Source organism: Amblyomma mixtum, chromosome 4 (genome assembly GCF_055824585.1).
Source record: "Amblyomma mixtum isolate Tamu chromosome 4, ASM5582458v1, whole genome shotgun sequence".
NCBI classification, from domain to species: domain Eukaryota; kingdom Metazoa; phylum Arthropoda; class Arachnida; order Ixodida; family Ixodidae; genus Amblyomma; species Amblyomma mixtum.
Genome location: NC_143015.1, coordinates 132,557,270 through 132,576,385, shown reverse-complemented (window position 1 = coordinate 132,576,385; position 19,116 = coordinate 132,557,270). Strand labels below are relative to the sequence as shown.

At 47.3% G+C, this 19,116-nt stretch overlaps 1 protein-coding gene across 1 annotated transcript in view; it reads left to right on the top strand.

Annotated features, from left to right (window-relative positions):
- Positions 1-18,757, top strand: part of LOC149348259 (gamma-aminobutyric acid receptor subunit beta-3-like) — a 39,713-nt gene extending 20,956 nt beyond the window's left edge. Inside the window, exons 2-8 of the mRNA XM_089585780.1 lie at positions 6,719-6,786; positions 7,471-7,700; positions 8,263-8,345; positions 9,276-9,431; positions 10,809-10,997; positions 13,667-13,803; positions 16,060-18,757. Coding sequence (XP_089441906.1) covers positions 6,721-6,786; positions 7,471-7,700; positions 8,263-8,345; positions 9,276-9,431; positions 10,809-10,997; positions 13,667-13,803; positions 16,060-16,368 — 1,170 coding nt within the window. The 5' untranslated portion in view covers positions 6,719-6,720 and the 3' untranslated portion in view covers positions 16,369-18,757. The remainder of the gene's footprint in view (positions 1-6,718; positions 6,787-7,470; positions 7,701-8,262; positions 8,346-9,275; positions 9,432-10,808; positions 10,998-13,666; positions 13,804-16,059) is intronic.
- Positions 18,758-19,116: the final 359 nt, after the last annotated feature.

Below are 19,116 nucleotides of genomic sequence, written 5' to 3'. Positions count from 1 at the left end.
TCGCGGCCTCACATTCCGATTCAAAATACATAATCACCGACTCGCGAGGGGCCTGTCGGAACGTCGAACAAGGCTGCACTCCCTTCCTAGCCTATCGAATATACCAAAATTGCATACGGGATACGGACCCCGCACACCGTTACATTATATGGGCCCCTGCTCATCAGGGGTTGGCAGGAAACGAGGCAGCAGACGCAGCCGCCCGCGCGCTCTCTCACCGGGCTGTTTTCGCCTCCCCACCCGATCAGGAACCCGATTTTAATCCGGTGTATACATTCAAAGAAATTACAGCCTACTATCAAAACAGTCATCGCCTTTACCCAAGCCCATGTAAAGGCCTCCAGAAGGCGGATGAGCGGCTCCTTCTCCGCCTTCTCACCAATACATTACTGTGCCCGGCAGCACTAAAGCATTTTGACCCCTCCTGTAACGGCAGCTGCCCGCACTGTAGTGCGGTGTCTTCTGACACCTATCACATGGTGTGGGCCTGCCCCTCCAACCCGGCTATTCCCCCCATCCCCAACCCAACCCGGGAGGACTGGGAGGCGACCCTGCTCGGCTGCCACGACTTACAGGCCCAACAAGCCTTAGTCGGGCGCGCCCGGGCGGCGGCCACCGCCACTGGGGTCCCATACTAGGGACCTCCACCTAGTGTTTGTAAGGATCGGTCCCTTACGGGCTGATCCAAGCATACCTCCTGTCCTTTCTTAATAAATGTTTTCACCACCACCACCACCACCACGAAGTAAGGATGCCTTGCGGCTGGCAAACGCCTTTGCAACCAGTCGAATTCTCTATTCGACTCCTTATCTCCACCTACGGAAACAAGAGGAGGATGCGCTTGAGGTCATCCTTCGCAAAATTATTAAGCGTGCCCTTGACCTCCCCATCACTACTTCAAACAGCCGGCTTATGGCTCTAGGGGTGGCGAATACTTTCCGGGAGCTCCGGGAGGCGCACCTTACAAACCAGTACACGCGCTTGTCGCTTACGGAGTCGGTTCGTCGCCTTCTTGCTCGACTCCATATCCAACACACCCCTCCAATGGAAGACAGGTTTCACATCCCAGAAATGTGGAGACGTGCCCTCCACGTGCGGCCTCTTCCAGCAAACATGTCATACGAAGACCGTAATGGTCGGCGCCTGGCACGAGCGGAAGCGCTAGCCCGACATTATGGCAACAAAACAGGTGTATACTACGTGGACGCATCCGGCCCTCACCACGGGGGATGGTACACGGCCGCGGTAGTTCACAACAGCAACACAGTTAACGGCCTCACCTTCCGAGCCAGCAGTGTAACACAAGCAGAAGAGGTCGCGATTGCTCTCGCGGCCTCACATTTCGATTCAAAATACATAATCACCGACTCGCGAGGGGCCTGTCGGAACGTCGAACAAGACTGCACTCCCTTCCTAGCCTATCGAATGTACCAAAATTGCGTACGGGATACGGACCCCGCACACCGTTACCTTATATGGGCCCCTGCTAATCAGGGGTTGGCAGGAAACGAGGCAGCAGACGCAGCCGCCCGCGCGCTCTCTCACCGGTCTGTTTTCTCCTCCCCATCCGATCAGGAACCCGATTTTAATCCGGTCTATACATTCAAAGATATTACAACCTATTATCAAAATTGTCATCGCCTTTACCCTAGCCCATGTAAAGGCCTGGAGAAGGCGGATGAGCCGCTCCTTCTCCGCCTTCTCACCAATACATTGCTGTGCCCGGCAGCGTTAAAACATTATGACCCCTCCTTTAGCGGCAGCTGCCCAGACTGTAGTGCAGTGTCTTCTGACACCTATCACATGGTGTGGGCCTGCCCCTCCAACCCCGCAATTCCCCCCATCCCCAACCCAACCCGGGAGGATTGGGAGGCGACCCTGCTCGGCTGCCACGACTTATGGGCCCAACAAGCCTTTTTCGGGCGCGCCCGGGTCCTCCACCTAGTGTTTGTAAGGATCGGTCCCTTACGGGCTGATCCAAACATACCTCCTGTTCATTCGTAATAAATGTTTTCACCACCACCCAGGAGCCTTCTCTGTCGAAGTCTGTCGAGAATTAAAAAAGCGATCTCAGTCACGTCAAATACAAAAAAAAAAACCGCACATGTGGCAAGCCCGCCACGCGTCATGCGGTTCGGGAAAGCGGCAGTGGGTTGACCGTAAGGCTTTTGCGAAGCACACTTTAGAATTTCCAAAGTGTCTTCAATAGTTTTACCCAGTGTAGAGATTGTGTTCCACAGGGTTTCCATTTTTTATTAAAGCTTTTCTTGCTTTTCTGGTCGCAAGACATCAAGCTATATGCTTGCTGAAAAAAACAGTAATACCGAAAGAAAGCCATCAAGTACGCTCCAAAGAACAAACACGTGACCCATCCTCCGAAAGGTATATAAGGAGGCGGGTGTAGCCTAACAGCTCGTAATTCGTGAAGAAGAAGCGTGGAGGCTGGGTGCGTCCCCCAGCTTCCACGATCTCACTCGAGTCGTCGCTTGATGCGTCGCACCAACTGCGCCGAACGGTAAGCGGCGCAAAGCATGCCCAGGCATGCCCTATAATTTGCGGATGGCGCTCGGCCTCTAGTGTAGGGCGCGTTCAGAGAAGCAGAGAGGGACCGCGCACGATATTAAGGCGAAAGAAAGCCTTTAATGCCTCATGCTGTCGTTAGCAGACGTGTCGGCAGCGGTGTCCGCGTTTTGACGAGTGCGACCGAGATATGCGAGACAATTACTGCGTAATTTCCTTTCCTCATATACAATTTTCAGTTTCTTCATTACGGCCCCTCTTTCTCTTTCTTCTTTCACTCCCACTTCCTCGCTTGCTGTACGGTGCGGTTCGGGTGTCTACCGAGATGACAGAGAATTTCCTTTCCTCAAAAAGCGTTGCGTTCAAAGGGCAAGGCATCGCGCCAAACGGGTGGTGGCGTTCCGTGGACTGCCTGGCAGCGCTACAACACGCTGTCGCGTTCCACTCCTTAAGGCGAAGCTTAAGCGTCATTAATTAGCAGTTAATTAGCATTTATTCATTAATCAGTAATTGGCCACTACTTAGTAATTTGTCATTACTTCGTCATAAATTATGTGTGACGTCATCCAGTGGTGACGTCACCAGTGTCACATAGGCAAAGTGGTGCGGAAAACGCTTTCGCCCCTACGCACTTAAGGCCGCCGCGGTGGCTCAGTGGCTATGGTGCTCGGCTGCTGACCCAAAAGACGCGGGTTCGATCCCGGCCGCGGCGGCTAGAATTTCTTTGGAGGAGAAATTCTAGAGGCCCGTGTACTGTGCGTTGTCAGTGCACGTTAAAGAACCCCAGGTGGTCGAAATTTCCGGAGCCCTTCACTACGGCGTCTCTCATAGCCTTAGTCGCTTTGGGACGTTAAACCCCACAAAACCTACGCACTTAAGACAAAGTGCCCTTTAATTTTTTGTCTGATTTGGTGGTTTCGTTTGGTTTATGGGGTTTAACGTCCCAAAGCGACTCAGGCTATGAGAGACGCCGTAGTGAAGGGCTCCGGAAATTTCGACCACCTGGGGTCCTTTAACGTGCACTGACATCGCACAGCACACGGGCCTCTAGAGTTTCGCCGCCATCGAAATTAGACCGCCGCGGCCGTCATATTTTTTTTTTTCAGATAGCGAATGCTGCGGCTGCGTTTCGAAGAAAGCGAAATGCAAAATACGCGCACGAGCGTCCCGATATCAGATTACGTTTAATAACCACACGTGGTCGAAATTACTCTGTTGCCCTCCATTATGGTGCCATTTAGTCTGAAATCACTCATGCGATCGTTAGAGCCGGGAGAAAAAATAGCCGAAGTTTAACTCCACTCAAACCGATGCGGCGGTCGAATTTCGATGGAGGCGAAATTCTAGAGGCCCGTGTAGTGTGCGATGTCAGTGCACGTTAAAGAACCCCATGTGACCGAAATTTCCGGAGCCCTTCACTACGGCGTCCCTCATAGCCTTAGTCGCTTTGGGACTTTAAATCCCCGTAAACAAAACCAAAACAAACCGATGTTTGACATGCGAAAGCGCAGTGACCTAACTGATGTGCAACATCTCAAAGCTGCGAACTACCTTTTTGGAGGTGGCCGATATCAATGTTTTGTAAATGACCCGAACCAAATTTGGAGGTCGCTATCGTGTCGGGGACGCTTAAATTGCGGTTGGACATTAATTTTCGTCCAAATCATCCAACGTCAAATTTCGAGGGTCGTCCGGGCCAAAATTTTCGGAAATCCCCCGGGCCAAATTTGGAGGTCGGCATCGTGCCGGCCACGGTCAGTTTTGGTTGGACAGAGGGGAACCAGTCTTCAAGCTCGCCTCCGTATGCCCACTGACGTCATCGGGTAGGGGACACGCGTTGAGGTGTGTCACCCTAATAGGATGCGAGCTATTGCTAGCAACGATTAAAATAAACAAAAGTATTTGTAAATTGTAGAGTTGATGCGCAGCTTGTGAGTATATCTTTGCTAGTATTCAATTCAAGTTTGATTCGAATACTCACAAAGACTACCTATAGATATTTATTGCACTGGAACATGTCCATCGAAATAATTTCAAGGTCCCTTTAAGTGGACGTCCGTTTCAGCTGCGGGAGGTGGTTGGTTGAAAGCCCACTCCCGGACACAGCGTTCCCCAGCCCGGGGCCACGCATTCTTAGGGCTGTACGCTTGGAAGAAGTTCCGTAAGCCCCTCTTCGCCCTGTAGGGGGCAAACCTTGATTCGAACACCTGCAAAGGTTGTTCATGTTACTGTGTTCACACGGGGGTTCAGGTTTATACCCACTAATCAGCGTGTCTAAACAAGTCTACTATCGGGGACAAAAGTGGTATACTCCACCCTACTGGAGCCGGAGCAACGAAATACTACGTTGCAACGCCATCTACAGGCGACATCTGGGATCTAGACAGCCAATGTGCGACCTTTATTATCAGCAGGCATGTCGCTTGGCTCGTTTCAATGTTTCGTGCTTTAGCTCACCATAATGCCGCAGTTTTCAGTTGCTCCGGCTCCCGCCGCGTGGAGTAAACCACTTTTGTCCCCCGATAGTACAGGTTAACAGTCACTGCTGTGAGCACTCTTTAGAAAGAAGTTCACTTCGGAGTACTACTGCAGTTCTGAGCAAGGCCAAAGTCACCCCCGGCTGTCTGATTCCACACACACAAAAAAATCGATCAAGTCTCTGAAAAATTCTTTGCTCTCACACCACAGCTAATGCTGAAACCTTCGCGTTACACACTTGTAAGCGCCCTGTGATTTTTTCAATTTACTTTACCGTAGGAGATTCCTATACACGCATTTGAATGACACAGAAAGCTTAATTTCATGCCGTCTCCTCAGTGTAGCTTAGTCGTTAATAATCGGGATGCCGTCAGGCGAATACTGTGGTGATTTCGAAGACTGCAATTGTACAATAGACATAAATGACAGAATGACAAGTGGAACGATGCTTGTATATGTGAGTTGAACGTGGTTTCTTGACGGCATTAATGCAAAAAGGAAGCGGATAGACGAGTGAATGCATCTATTACGATGCTACTGGAAATGTAGCCATCAATGACGATATTTGCAAGAGCTACCAGGAGGAATTCTGGCGAGTGGGCGGTTCCCCGTAAAATGTTCTTTCTATTTGCCTAGCTACACCCACTCGGTTGCACAAACAACGCTACGTACTCGGTTGGCTACCACTCCGTTTACCGCATATCGTATTGCTCAGCTTGCGTTAGTTCTAGTCGTCGCTTTTGCTAGGTGGTATGCCCAATATGACGATCGATATCTTCACGAGGACAATCCTCACTGCTCGATCGGCCTTGCTGACTTTGGAAAACGTTCGGGGCATGATCTTGATTTCGAGATCCGTCGACGTGCACCGATTTGAGAATCAATGGAAACCTGTCAATAGAGACGACAAACGGGTAACGGTACTAGTCCGAGTTTTTCATGCTGGTAGTCGCCTGACTACCTAACGATCACCTTATCGGCAATTGGGGAGCTTCAAGCTTCACAAGCAGCGAGGTCAAACCGATAATCTCTCCCAATGTTTTCGATTCCGGCAAGTCATAAACTATGGAGGGCTCTTGCCCATATAAAACTACTTCGTACAGACGGGTTCCTCTGAACCATAAAGTGCAGAGAAAGCAAAGAAGTAGTCAGCAGGGTGATTTCAATTTTTTTTTACTGCCGATCTAGAGCAGTTAATGGTGCACAGTTCTGGTTAATGGTTCTGAAGTTCCATTACTCTGTTGTCTCTATGTGCAGAGAAGACGTCTAGACGTATTTCTGTCGCAGTATTGAAACAGCTTCGATTGTCTGAGCCTACTGATGAAGCATCACTTCAACATCCGCTATACGTTTCCTGGAGGCCTTCTGGCTAAGTACAAGTTTGAAGTTTACTTTTCAGCAGCATAATTCTTTTCGTTGCTTCTGCCAGGAAAAACAATTCACAGTGTTTCACATGTTTAAAAAGGAAGAAATTATTCTCCGAAATTGAAAAAGAAATACTGCAATAAAATTAAAAAAAGGCAACAAAACAGTTGACTTCAGGCACTAACCATGTTCAATCAGCTCAACCATTGACCTCAGGATATATAAGATATAGCTGACAATAGCCTGTTTCGTAATGTATAGCTTAAACATAAGCACCACGCAGTGGGAGCAATAGACATGTGTTGTTACTGTAACTGTTCTCGTAATACAAATGTTAATTTAATTTTATTTGCAGGCATGGCTGTCCTAGTTAATGTCTCGATGAAGGTAGTGGATGTCGACGACATCAACGAAGAAAGAATGGTAAGTTGGGCCGGCAGCAGGGATATCGTTCCGGGAACGATGCTCCTTTGTGAGATCTATACTAGAATGTTAAATGACAGAAAAACACTTCAAGGATAACCACGAGTAGGGTGCAGACTTCTTTCTTATCACCCTTCTTGAGTATTGTCATCTTTGGGATGCGTGTTTATAATCCCCCACCCTCCTAAAAAAAAAGCCAATTAGTCTAAAAAGAAGCCTAGTTAAACGACCATGTACAAAGTGTAATATACATAGTGTGGCGTGTCTGCTTGTTACAAGGTCACCTGTCGCTATATGGCAATTTTTAACGGCACAAAAGGTGAAACAGAACAGAGAGGAGGGAAAGAGATTGATTAAGGTCAAGTGGTCCACTAACTACTCAGAAGCGAACCAAGGCTGCCACACTGTGGGAAAAAAGCAGATATGGTGCGTGTACTGAATGGCAACGGGACAGACGAAAAGGTCCACTTATGTACAGGGTTCGAGGCTTTCGGATATGCAAGGGAGGGACGCAGACGGCAGAGGAAGTAATGAAGTTAGAAGACACTTGTACAGAGACAACACAGATGCTGTTCATACACCTAGAAAGTGAGCTTTAAAGCGGGGAAAGTATATGCAGTGTAAAAAACAGGGATAGCAGAGAAGGCACAAACAACAGGATTGGCACTTCGTCGAAATGTGCAGGACTTCCGTCTTCACACGTACATCGAAGAGAGCTGGCACGACCACCGTCTGCGGACGGCGCCGTTCGCCGGTAGGTGGCGCCGCGTGCCGGTTCCGCGGCGCGTCGCCCGCCTCATGTGGACGCCCGACGTGGTGTTCTCCAACACCAAACGGAGCAGCATCTTCCGACAGTCGGTGGACAGCGTCGCACACAAGATCGCCCGAGACGGATCCGTGCACAGGCTCACCAGGCAGGTCGAATTAAGCGCATGTCGCCTCGAGGCGCTTCCAACCAATTGGGGGTACAGATGAACTAATGGTTCTCGCAATTGTTCATTCATGCACTCGTTGAGTACGCCGGTCAACTGTTGTACCGGTACATAATAAATAATAAATAAATGTACCGGTTTGCAATTGTCAGTGCACGTTAAAGAACCCCAGGTGATCGAAATTTCTGGAGCCATTCACTACGGCGTCCCTCATAGCCTGAGTCGCTTTGGGACGTTAAACCCCATAAACCAAACCATAAACCAAACCTGAACTAACACTGAACATTAAGGACTGAGTCTATCCAAAGAAATCATGGAGTCTACGAGAATGTTTTCCTTTACAATTCAGGACTGCAATTCTAACTTCAATTAACAGGCCCTCTCGGAGGTGTTCAATTCCATGAAGAATTTCCAATACTTTTCATGGCATCTCTGCCTCCATAAGTGATGTTCCTTGCCGGCTGTTTTCTGAGAGGAAACTTGCTCAACGCTTACTTTCTCTTCTGACTTTTACAAAGCAGTAGTGTGCAACTTCATTGTGCAGGTACCTGTTCCAAGTCCGTTGCCTCATGACGTTCCACAAGTACCCGATGGACATTCAGCACTGCCACTTCAAGGTTTCACTCCGTAAGATGGCGACATAGCTGCAAGTGCTCGTGCACGCGAGATTTAAACAGGGCAGGCAAGAAAGACAGTCTCTGATAGATATTACGTCCTGAACAGCAGTATTTTGCTTATCTCGCTGACCTCAATTCTGCGCGTGGATATAATCCGAGCTAAAGAAATTACACGGCGCATCCTCGAAAACCACTGGGAAGCCTTGAGATCTTTCTTATAAAATGAATGGCATGATTGGAGACTTTTATTTTTAATTTATTTTGGTTGACTCCCAAGACCAGTTGTCATAACATACACAGCAATATTACGACAATAACACTTATGTTGGGCCTAGTTGGTGCATGATAATACTACAGATGATCGATGTGCGCAAAACATTTGACAATCGTTCAGTAAAACGGCGATTTGAGCGAGTTTGTAGATCTTGAGGAAAACAGCGCAGGAACAGGGACAAGAGAAAAGAAGACGACGGGAAAGGCGCTGTCTCTTGTCCCTGTTGTTGTTGTTATCCTCCCAGCGCATGTCCCGTCGTCTTCTTTTCTCTTGTCCCCGTTCCTGCGCTGTTTTCCTCAATTTGACAATCCACGTACACGAGAGTTGTCCTTGTGTTTCTCTCGTTTACGTGGATTGTCAAATGTTTTTCGCCCATCGTTCATCTGTAATATTACGACAGCTGAGAGTCTTGCTGTGATGCCATATTCCCCACGAGTTATATGTAGAATCTCGACAAAAGCCTTCGCCCAGGGTTAAAGGATCCATCTGATAGACGTTTATTCATTCGGTCGTTCAACGGCCAGCCTCCTGATCCAGCTTTTTCCCTATCTTCATTAAAGACGCACTTTATCACTAATTTGCTCATGCACAACTTTTTAGTGAGGATTATCGCCTGATCTTGACCATACCGCCATAATTAAGTCGTGTGCCCCACTCTGTTTTTAGTGGCAACGCCAAACTCCATCACTGAGCTCTGCTGGCAAGGCGGCGTGGACGATGAAGGCGAGGACTTGGCCATAGAGTTCGTCGACAGAATCGAACCCCTGCAGTTCCGCATCAAGCGCCCGAGAGTGCACCGTTACAGCGAAAACTTCCTAGGAGGTAAGTGAACTTGAAGGCACGAAACTGCATCTCTAACGCCACTGGCATCGGGAAGTGGTGAACTGCAGATGTCACAGCGCGCATTACGCGATTTCGACAGTGTCTCTTTATAGATAGGGACGGGTATGAATTAAGGGAAACTCAGTTGTTTTTCGTAGGTTCTTTTTCGTAGGTTTCTTTTAAGCTTTTAATACCGTATTTACTCGCATATAGGTCGACCGCGAATATAGGTCGACCCCTATACATTGGGCTCGCCGAGAAATAAAAAAAATATTCGAATATAAGTCGACCCATATCTTTTGAAAAACATGCACATACGATGTAGGACAAGCACACACTTCATCTGACTTTAATCTTTGAAAAGCGAGCAAATATACAGAAACCTAGCATGCGCAGAAAAAAATCTGATGTGCAATCTACAGAACCGTTCTAGATATGAAATCTCAGCTTTAAAAAGGTTCACAGATGTATCGCTGACACAATATTTCCTTTTTTTCTTATGTGGTACGCCTCCAAAGCCTCCCATGCTTTACTATTACTGTTCCTGCCCAGAACGCCAAAATATACTGCTTCCTAAGCTGTCTACCACGATAGACAACAGAAATGAGCGAAAGAGCAATGCGGGTACACACAGCAATTCACTGTGTACTCCCGCATGATGATAATGAAGGCCTGCGTCACGAATATAGGTCGAGGTTCTTTGGTCACGAATATAAGTCGATAACTAAATATGGGAAACATTTCTGAAAAAAAAAAAGGTCGACCTATATGCGAGTAAATACGGCAGCAGCAAAGGCTGGCGAGGCAGTTGAAAAATAAGTCACAGCAAACAACGACATCCATCAAGGAGTACGTCCTATGTTTTTTCGAACGCCAACAGGCACTCTAGAAGGATATGTGTGAATGGTGTCCCTAATACTTGGCTAGGCCGTACAAGCGAAAACATAGATCCGCCTACCCTCAGTCCACTCAGGGTATAATGCGTGAACAGGATTTTAGCACGTCTTTTAGGCATTAGACTACAAATGTTTTGCCGCAAAGACAATTACTTGATTATTATGTTCTAAAATGCAAAAGGGGAGGACACGAAAAAGGTTGTTATAATAAAACAATAGCTTTCCCTCAAGTACATACTATTCACGTCATCTGCCTAATCTAGTAATCCGTCTCAGCGATGTCGGAGACATGGCTTCTGCCAAACTAATGGTGCATTATACTAACGGAAAAGAAAAATAAATACAAAAATAAATAAAACTGCAATGAAATTTTTTAGTACACAGGCCCAAACTGGTTTTTACAAACATTGTTGGGTCACACTGGATTGTAAGCACCTTTCGCTTGACAGGTCACTAGTTGTTATCGTTACGCCTCGCCCAGAGAACTACACGCACCTTCTGGCAAACTTCACGTTCGAGCGCCGCCTGACGGCGTCCATCGTGAACACGTACATCCCGAGCGGACTGGTCGTGGTGCTGTCGTGGCTCTCTTTCTGGCTGGACGTGCACGCCGTGCAAGGACGCATCACCCTTGGTGTCACCGCCATACTCACCCTCACTACACAGGTAGGTAACCCCAACATGAGCCGCGAAAGCCTAGGTTCCAATTTTAGTTGAGTGCACTAGTCTGCTGGTATCGACCTGGTTCTGCTCGATAATCTTCAGCGTACTGGAGTGACAATCTGCCGCTCAAGCTGGCGGCTATAGCGATATCGACACATAACGCCTTCAATTAAATTCAATTCAATTCACCTTTATTTTCAACATTTCACAATGTTGACGGTTTCCCAGGCAAAAAGCTGTAGTAACATCTTGACGAGGCCTGGAAGCCGGCGGCAGGCAGCAGTGACAGCAGTACAAAAAAATTATATACAAGATATCAATTGATATCACATTTTATCAAGGTCATATTTTATCACAGGTTTACAAAAATAAGAGGTGATGTAAATGAATTACATTAAAGGAAACACGTTAAAGGAAATCCTCGAACTTTAAACGGCTAGAGTATGGAGAGTGACTCGGGTCGTTCAGTGCATGACAATAAAAAGCATTAAGTAGGACACAAAAGTGAACAACCGTTCCTTTATTTGTTTCATTTCGCGCTTTATTTCTTAGAAATACAGCTGTATTCGTTCAGGAAAGCCGCCGTAATGAGCGGTTTTCAAAATCAAGAGATGATTGTTTTTTTTCTAGCAAGCTAGGAATGTTGTTACTTTAACAATAGCCAGTCAGTCTTTACGAAACATTCTGGACAAACCTGCTCGCACTTTAAATGTGCCCGTCAGCCAGGACATCGATGTGTGCAGCGCGATATTTGTCAACAAACAGCATCCCGTATTTGCATACGTCCATCTGTTTCATACAAATAACTTTTTTAGAATTATAGGCCTTTAGTCTGACAAGAGCTGCCTTGTCGGGGCGCGTGCTGGCACGAAATGAATTTTTGCTTTCCGGAGGTATATTTAGACTACGAGGACGCGATACCGTACTGCTCCGGGCCAGACTTCAGCATCTGGAGTTTCTTTAATACGAGGCTCAATATCAGTACAGGAAAGCTTTTGCATTTGGTATACATTGCCCTGCAGCCTGTCGGGCCGAAATTGAATCTACGACCTTGTGTTGGGCATATACCAAACAATTCTGGACAAATGCATTTTTGAGCGGGACACCGTTTATGTACGCAATTTTTACGTATAATGTAAAATTTCACTATGACAATCAGTATATCCGCAGATCACCCGACGGCAGTCGTATTTTTTTTCTATTAAAGTTTTTGCTGTGGTTAGAAGCGTTCCCCAATGGTTTTCAATGGGAGTCTTAACTGTTCGCTGCGATCGATGGAAACGCTGTAAAGGAAAGATATTGCTATATATAAGAAGAATGGACCACTAACTTCAATATTTCCGTACGAGTATCTTGCAATTTTCCAATTTTCAAAATTTTTATCCGAGAATGCAGAACCGGTAAGGTACTGAAACACTGCGGCCGGTGTAAAATGAAAGCGTGCGCAAGAGGCCTATTCTGTTGTTGAGTTCACAAGAGGCCTGCCACGTATACTCTACCTCGACTGTATACCGAACCCAACACATTACCAGGAATTCGGGACAGCGAACAGCCAGTGCTGCTAAACCTAGCAGCCTATTACGTAGTGGTCTTATAAGTCACTCGGTCATTCTCTTTCTTGCGTCACGGCAGGCTTGAACGTGCTACTTTTTAATGATCACAGCCATGCAACACTTGCAGCTAAGGGAACTAGAAGCGCTTGTAAGTTCCTGGTAATGGTAGACGGATAAACTGTTGGTGTCACGCGCTGACCGGCATCTCACTCACCAGCAGAAAACAGAAGGCGAGGTCACTGCTAGTGGCACAGGCGCTGATTTGCTGTGAATAGCCGCATAATTTTCAATTAGTATTTCAGTATGCCTTGGTTTGGTTTATGGGGTTTAACCTCCCAAAGAGTCTGAGGCCAAGGGATGCCGTAGTGTAGGGCTTCGGGTAATTCTACCACATAGCGTCGTTTAACCACTTTTAACGTGCGCTGACATCGCATAGTAGACGGGTCTCTAGCATTTCGCGTCCATCGAAATGCGACTGCTGCGGCCGGTATCGAACCTGCGGCTTTTGGGCCAGCAGCCCAGAAACATGATCACTGAGCCACTGTGGCGGCTCCCATCAATGTTGAATCTTTCCCTAGGATCTCAGTACTGTATACGGGCTTGCCCTTATTGATTGTGAAGGTTTGCCCGTCAGCTGTGATGGCGTGTCAAAGAACGAAAATATAGCTTTGGTATGACGCCGACAACGAAGTTGATCGTCAGTCAAGTAATTATGCTTCGAGCAACGCAATCCACGTTGAGGTACTATGTGACATATTGTCTTGTCTCAGTAAGAACTCCGGCCAGTATTCCATAAACAGCGGAAACTTCGCGTTCCCAAACCTCTTTCTCCGTCGCAACCATCAGGAAACTCACACAGCGACTGTTGTATCTCAATCGCGCGCGAAATTCTGTGTAGCAGCGCTTCTAAAACATATTTCACAGCAGACCTCCAACGACAACTTCAGAGTATCCGCTTCACTCAGGGGCGCAAACTAAGTGCTTCCGCACGTGGTGATCATCTGTGAACTAGTTAGCGGCGCTACAGCAACGCGGCGTCGAGTTCTGAGAAATGTCCAGTAGAACAACTTTCTTTTCACCTTTTCTTATTGTGCCTGAAAATTTTGCTCGCTCGCGCAGGTAGTACAGTCCCGCACCGCGCTACCGCCGGTGGACTACGTCAAGGCCGTGGACATATGGCTCTTCGCCTGCCTCATCAGCGTATTCGCGTCGCTGCTCGAATACGCTGTGGCGTACCAGTATGTCAAGTCTCGACGCATCGTAAGTGTCGTGCCTTCGGGAACGTTTTAGAGCGCAGCTCTTAGACGCCCATTTCTGAGTTTCGCGGCGTCGCCGTCGTCCTTTGTAAACAGCAGTGGGCACCCTTTAAGCTGCGAAAGCAATTGAGCGGGAGCTTGGAAAGGAGAAAGTAAGAGCACATCCTCCTCCCCTCCTTTGCGACCGGCGCGCCGGGGGGGGGGGGGGGGGGCGCAGCTGTGCATAGCAACCGTGACGTCACAGAGTAGCGGTAGACCGAGCGCGCGCGCGTCGGTGGTGGCAGCTGCACTTCCGCTCCTTCGCGAGACGTCTCGTTGCAGTCGAGAGAGTGAGACGCATGGCTCCGAAGCGGCCCAGTGATTCCGTGCCAAGCGGTTCGGGGAAGCGGCAGTGGATCGTCCACAAGAATTGGTTTTTGAGGAAAGAAAATGCGTAGTATCTGTCTCGCACATCTCGGTGGACACCTGAACCAGAGGGAAGGTGCATAACTACCTTCTTGGAACACTGGACACCTCAATCGTGCTTTAAGCTACGTGGCGGTAGTGACAGATGTGCGCTGCATGCTTTGGCATTCACAACGTTGTGCCAGAAACGCTGCTGCCTGCCAGGGTGGCAGGGTCGGTGAGGCCTTTAATGTAGATATAAAGACAAACGGGAATTTTTTACCACTTATGCGGGAGGACATCCCGTTGCTCTCGCTCGTAACGGCTCCCGCAGCTGTGACAGCCTCGCGAAATACTTGCGCAGACCTCGTCTTTGAGAACCAGGCATTGGTGCCGCAAGTCGAGCACATATCCATGTAGTTCTCCGTGCACAAAGCTTCCTTCATGACAGTTAAGAACTGTTAGTGGAGTGTTTCTTGATGAAGGATTATGTGTGAAAAATAAGTTGCGTATAATTCTACATGCAGGTGTTGCCCGAATTCTTTGCCTTAATCTATCGAAAAGCTGACACAGCTGATGAGCAGCGCTCAAATTTCGCATTAGGAAGTAACGCAATCGTCGGCATTTTTTTTTATTTCACTCTTCCGAAGCGGTCACTATCACATGCCACCCGGTACGCGGGTGTGGTTTTGGCTCAGTTCTACTCGGCTTATTTGAGAAACGTCACACATTGCTTCTTCCGACATTTCTTGCCTGTAGGAGGCTAACTTCACACGTAATGTTTGCGTACAAGTACACGCTGGAGAGTAATGGTTGTTTGAGTAGAATTCGGGGAATGCTACCTGATGGTAACACGTACCTAGAGGTTCGAAGAGTGTATTCGTGCGCATAAACCCTCAAATCCTACAGCATAGACTTCTGTAACTTCTGAGCAGAATTCATCCTAAATGCAACTATCGCTATGATCTCCATTCATGTTGAAGACGGAAAGCAATTTGATTAATGAAGGACGAGAACAGAAGGCACACGCACGACAACTAGACTTTGTAGTCCAGTTGTTCGCGCTTCGTCTGTCGTCGTCCTTGCAGTGTCTCTTGTCGAAGTCCAGCGCGGTTCGCACCCGAAGTTGTCGTGCGTGTGCCTTTTGTTGTCGCTCTTCGTCAATAAGATTGGTTTCGCATTAAGCATACACCATCTAGTCCTGATTTTCACTCTTCTCCATTCAGAGCCCTCCTTGAGCCACAGCGGCGAACAATGTGCTAAGTTGCTTTTCCTTCTTAAAATTTCACTCTGAACGCTTCTTAAGGCCTTGTATGAAGGACTAGCCGTAAATGACTGTTGCCATGCAAGTTATTTTGGAGTGGGCACTCGCTGATATTGAGCGAGGTTTTATATTCCCATATAGCGGATTTTGAATTGCTGATTAGGTGAAACTTGCCGAAACAGAGATAATTATTCAGCCGTTAATGAAACCGCCCTCTAGAGGAGGTGCAGAACAATTTTGCACGAAGCCATAACTGTGGGAATGTGCCATCACTTCAGAGGCAACAAGAAGTGGGTCAGCAGGACATGGAGCGCTTGCCTATTAGGGATCCTCTGAGTTTGAATGAAATAACACTGTGAAGGAGAGAAGGGGGAAAGTGGGGGTACTACGGATAAGTCATTACAGCCTTACAAGTGCATAAGATCTGCTATTCTCCCGCCCTCATAAAAGGGATGTTGGAGAACTTGCATCACAAGCGGTTGCTTTTGTACGAACATTTTGCTCCGAGAAAAGAACCCGAAAAAATAGGCTCGCAGACAGTTTGGTTAAATGCCTTAAGCTTGTCCCTGAAGTTCTTGTTGAGGGTAGCCAATACCACCTAAACACTCGCAGGGCTTCCATGGAGGAGACGACACCATAGCCGACGAGGATATCACGGACAACGACCTGCTGGGCTCCGCCGACTCCATGGCGTCCACGGTGTCTCACGGCCGCACAGTTCCGGCATCCTCCGCCCCTAGGTTCCCAGTGCAGCATCTTCAGCCCAGCAAGCTGCTCGCTGTTATAGCCAAGTTCCGCTTCCTGAGTGTCACCAGTTCAAACGTGTTCGACAGCGTGTCCCGGGCGGTGTTTCCCTCTGCCTTCATACTGTTCATGATCGCCTACTGGGCCCACTACCTGCCTAGCAAGCCCGGATACTGAACGATGGCCAGGACGGGGCTAAGAGAGGAGTGGCCGGAAGCGAGAGCCTCAAATAATTCTGACGCTTGAAGGTCTTGCTCAGCACGAATCACAAGGACAAACGCAGAGCGAAGGCAATACAAAATGCTGTAATGACATGGCATTCATTCCGGAAAGCACCCGACACCAGAAAACAAGAATACCTGAGGCACATACAGGATCGAGCTGGGAAGTTTATAACCTGTCTCTTTTGCTTCTTTTGCTAAGTCGCTAGCCGGCTCCGTTATCGAAGCAGGGCCTGAACATAGGAGAAAAACAAAAAAAAAGGAAAAAAGAAAAAGAAAGCTTCCAAAATGGGGCCCATTGGCAGAAATCTCACATGCGTTAGCGTGTCATCCAATCAACTCCCAGCTAAAGCTCTACGCCTTTGAAAGTGCATTCTTTGCCTCAAATGGCACTTGGCTATAAAAATGGATGGAGAAGGACAGTGACCTCTGTTTTCAGTTTACATTGTTTAGTCAGCACAGTTGTTAGCTATGATCATGCGTTTGCAGTTATGTACTGTTTCTGTGTCTATGTGCTATTTCTTCTGCGTTTAGCGTTGCGGAAGGTCTCCAAGCTTCAAATGTCACAGTAATTAGCCGGTATCCGGCCATAGTGAGACAACGATGGTCACGTAACGGGTGTTAGGGCCGGGACGGGGTCCTATCGTCGTAGGAGGGTTTTTTTTCCTGATATCACAAATCAAAGGCAAATCTTTAGGTAGCACAACGGCTGAAACCCATGAGACAAGCCGCCGCACTGACTGTAGTTCTGTTATTTAAAGTTCTGCCCCATTCAATCAGGGTTGTTTCTCAAACATTGCCCTCTAAATTAAGAAAGAATACCCAAACAATGACAACACTGAAACTATCATCCCACTATCAGTAAGACGAACAAAATGAAACGCTTATTTTATTTAGTGTTCGCATCGCGTAGCTCTAGTGCACTATGACAAGCATAGGAAGCTTAATTTCAATAACTCACACAAAGTGCGACTTCGGGTGTATCTTTTCCCGCATGCGAACGACTTCTCGAATAGACTGTTTACTCAAGGGCTGCACGAATGGGAATCTAACAAGAAAATCATATCGTTGCAAGCGAATCAAAGGGTTGCTAATTGGTTAGGCGCATTTGAGATAAGTACTATCCCAAGATAAGCGCTCACCATTGTACGATGTGCAGTTTCCCGATATTTGGGTCGCACATCATCAGGCAGGAGACTCCCGTCCCCGCGCTGACATGTTCTTCCTACTTTCCACCTTCCTGCCTTGTCCTCTCGACTCGGCAATAAAAAGCACAATTTGCGGTATGTGCATTTCCTACGAAAGCATTTGTGCTCCACAAAGCAGAAATACAAATACTCTACAGATATTGCATTTAAGGAGCGACGCGTAGAGTCCTCAACCAAGTGATTAGCTATAGTTCCTGCTTTAAAGGATGCGAAGAGAAGGATGCAAAACGCCGGCTTTTATGACACCACATTTCACTGCTGATTGCATTCTTTATGCACCTGCATATCAGAGTAGGCACCACAGCCATGAGTGCGAAGACACGGACCACACTTCATTTATTTCACTTGTTCTGTTCAAGTCCCGAAGAGAGACGCTAGAAAGCGTTTTAAAGAAACGTTCAAGTGCAAAAAAAATAAATAAAAAATAAACGGGAAAAAAGAGGAAAGAACAGAAAAAAAGAAAAGAGTGCTCAGAACAGCCAGTGAAATTAGCAGAAACCTCGTTGGAGTTCACAGTGTTATTCACAAAGAGTAACTTCACAAAATTACTCAACAACTTTTTCTGAGCATAGTGCAAGCGACGAGCGTTAGGTGATAGCTTGCACAATGAAAAGTGACAACGTGTTCTATGTGGACTATCTAGAAGGCTTACTCACCTGTGACGCTTGCTCATTGCTTGTGCTACATGCGCACAATAATCCTGCGAACAATACTGTTTCCCATGTTTACAAACTCGCACGGAGCCAGAAATCTCAACACTTTGAGAAATATGCTTGCCTACTCTTGAGCTGAGTCATTACCACGTTTAGCACTAACAAGAAATGGTCACTTGCGAATGTTAACAAAGTGGTAAACAGCCGTCAAAGACAAGTGCTGGCATATAATTGTCTCCTAAAAATTCTAATTTTTTCCTGAATTTCTCTCTAAGCACGGTACCAAGTACAACTAAGAATATATCCGTTTTGTTTTTGCGTGTTATAGAAACCATGTTTTTAAAGCACGGTTGATTTCAGTTCAGTTCTCGCACCTTGTTTTTGCGTACCTGCGGAGTTCTCGACGTGTCGGAACGTTACAAAGCGAGCAGGGGTGTCCTCATTCTAACTACTCAGAGAACTTAAGCTCAAGTCGCAGTGCGGAAAAACCATACTACAGCACGGGCCCCGATGCGGAAATAACTTAAGTGCCATGCGTACTTTTGAGAAAAGCTGCACGTGAGTGCCTGGACTAGATAATTAAACGTACGGTTGAGGAAATGTCGTGTGTTTGTTATTCTCCTTGGAGAATAAAGTGACCTTAGTTTTCACTTGCGCCTTGTTTGTCACGTGTGTGCTGGGGTGTTTTGTGGGGGGATTCCCGATAAAACTGGCGTACTATAATATGCTTACATGATTGTTTTGCAGATATGTGGTTTTAAATGGTGCGATACTGTGTCCAGCAAGATTATTCGCAAGGACCCGCTGAACCTTGTACTAAAGAAGACCTTACTTTACTGTACG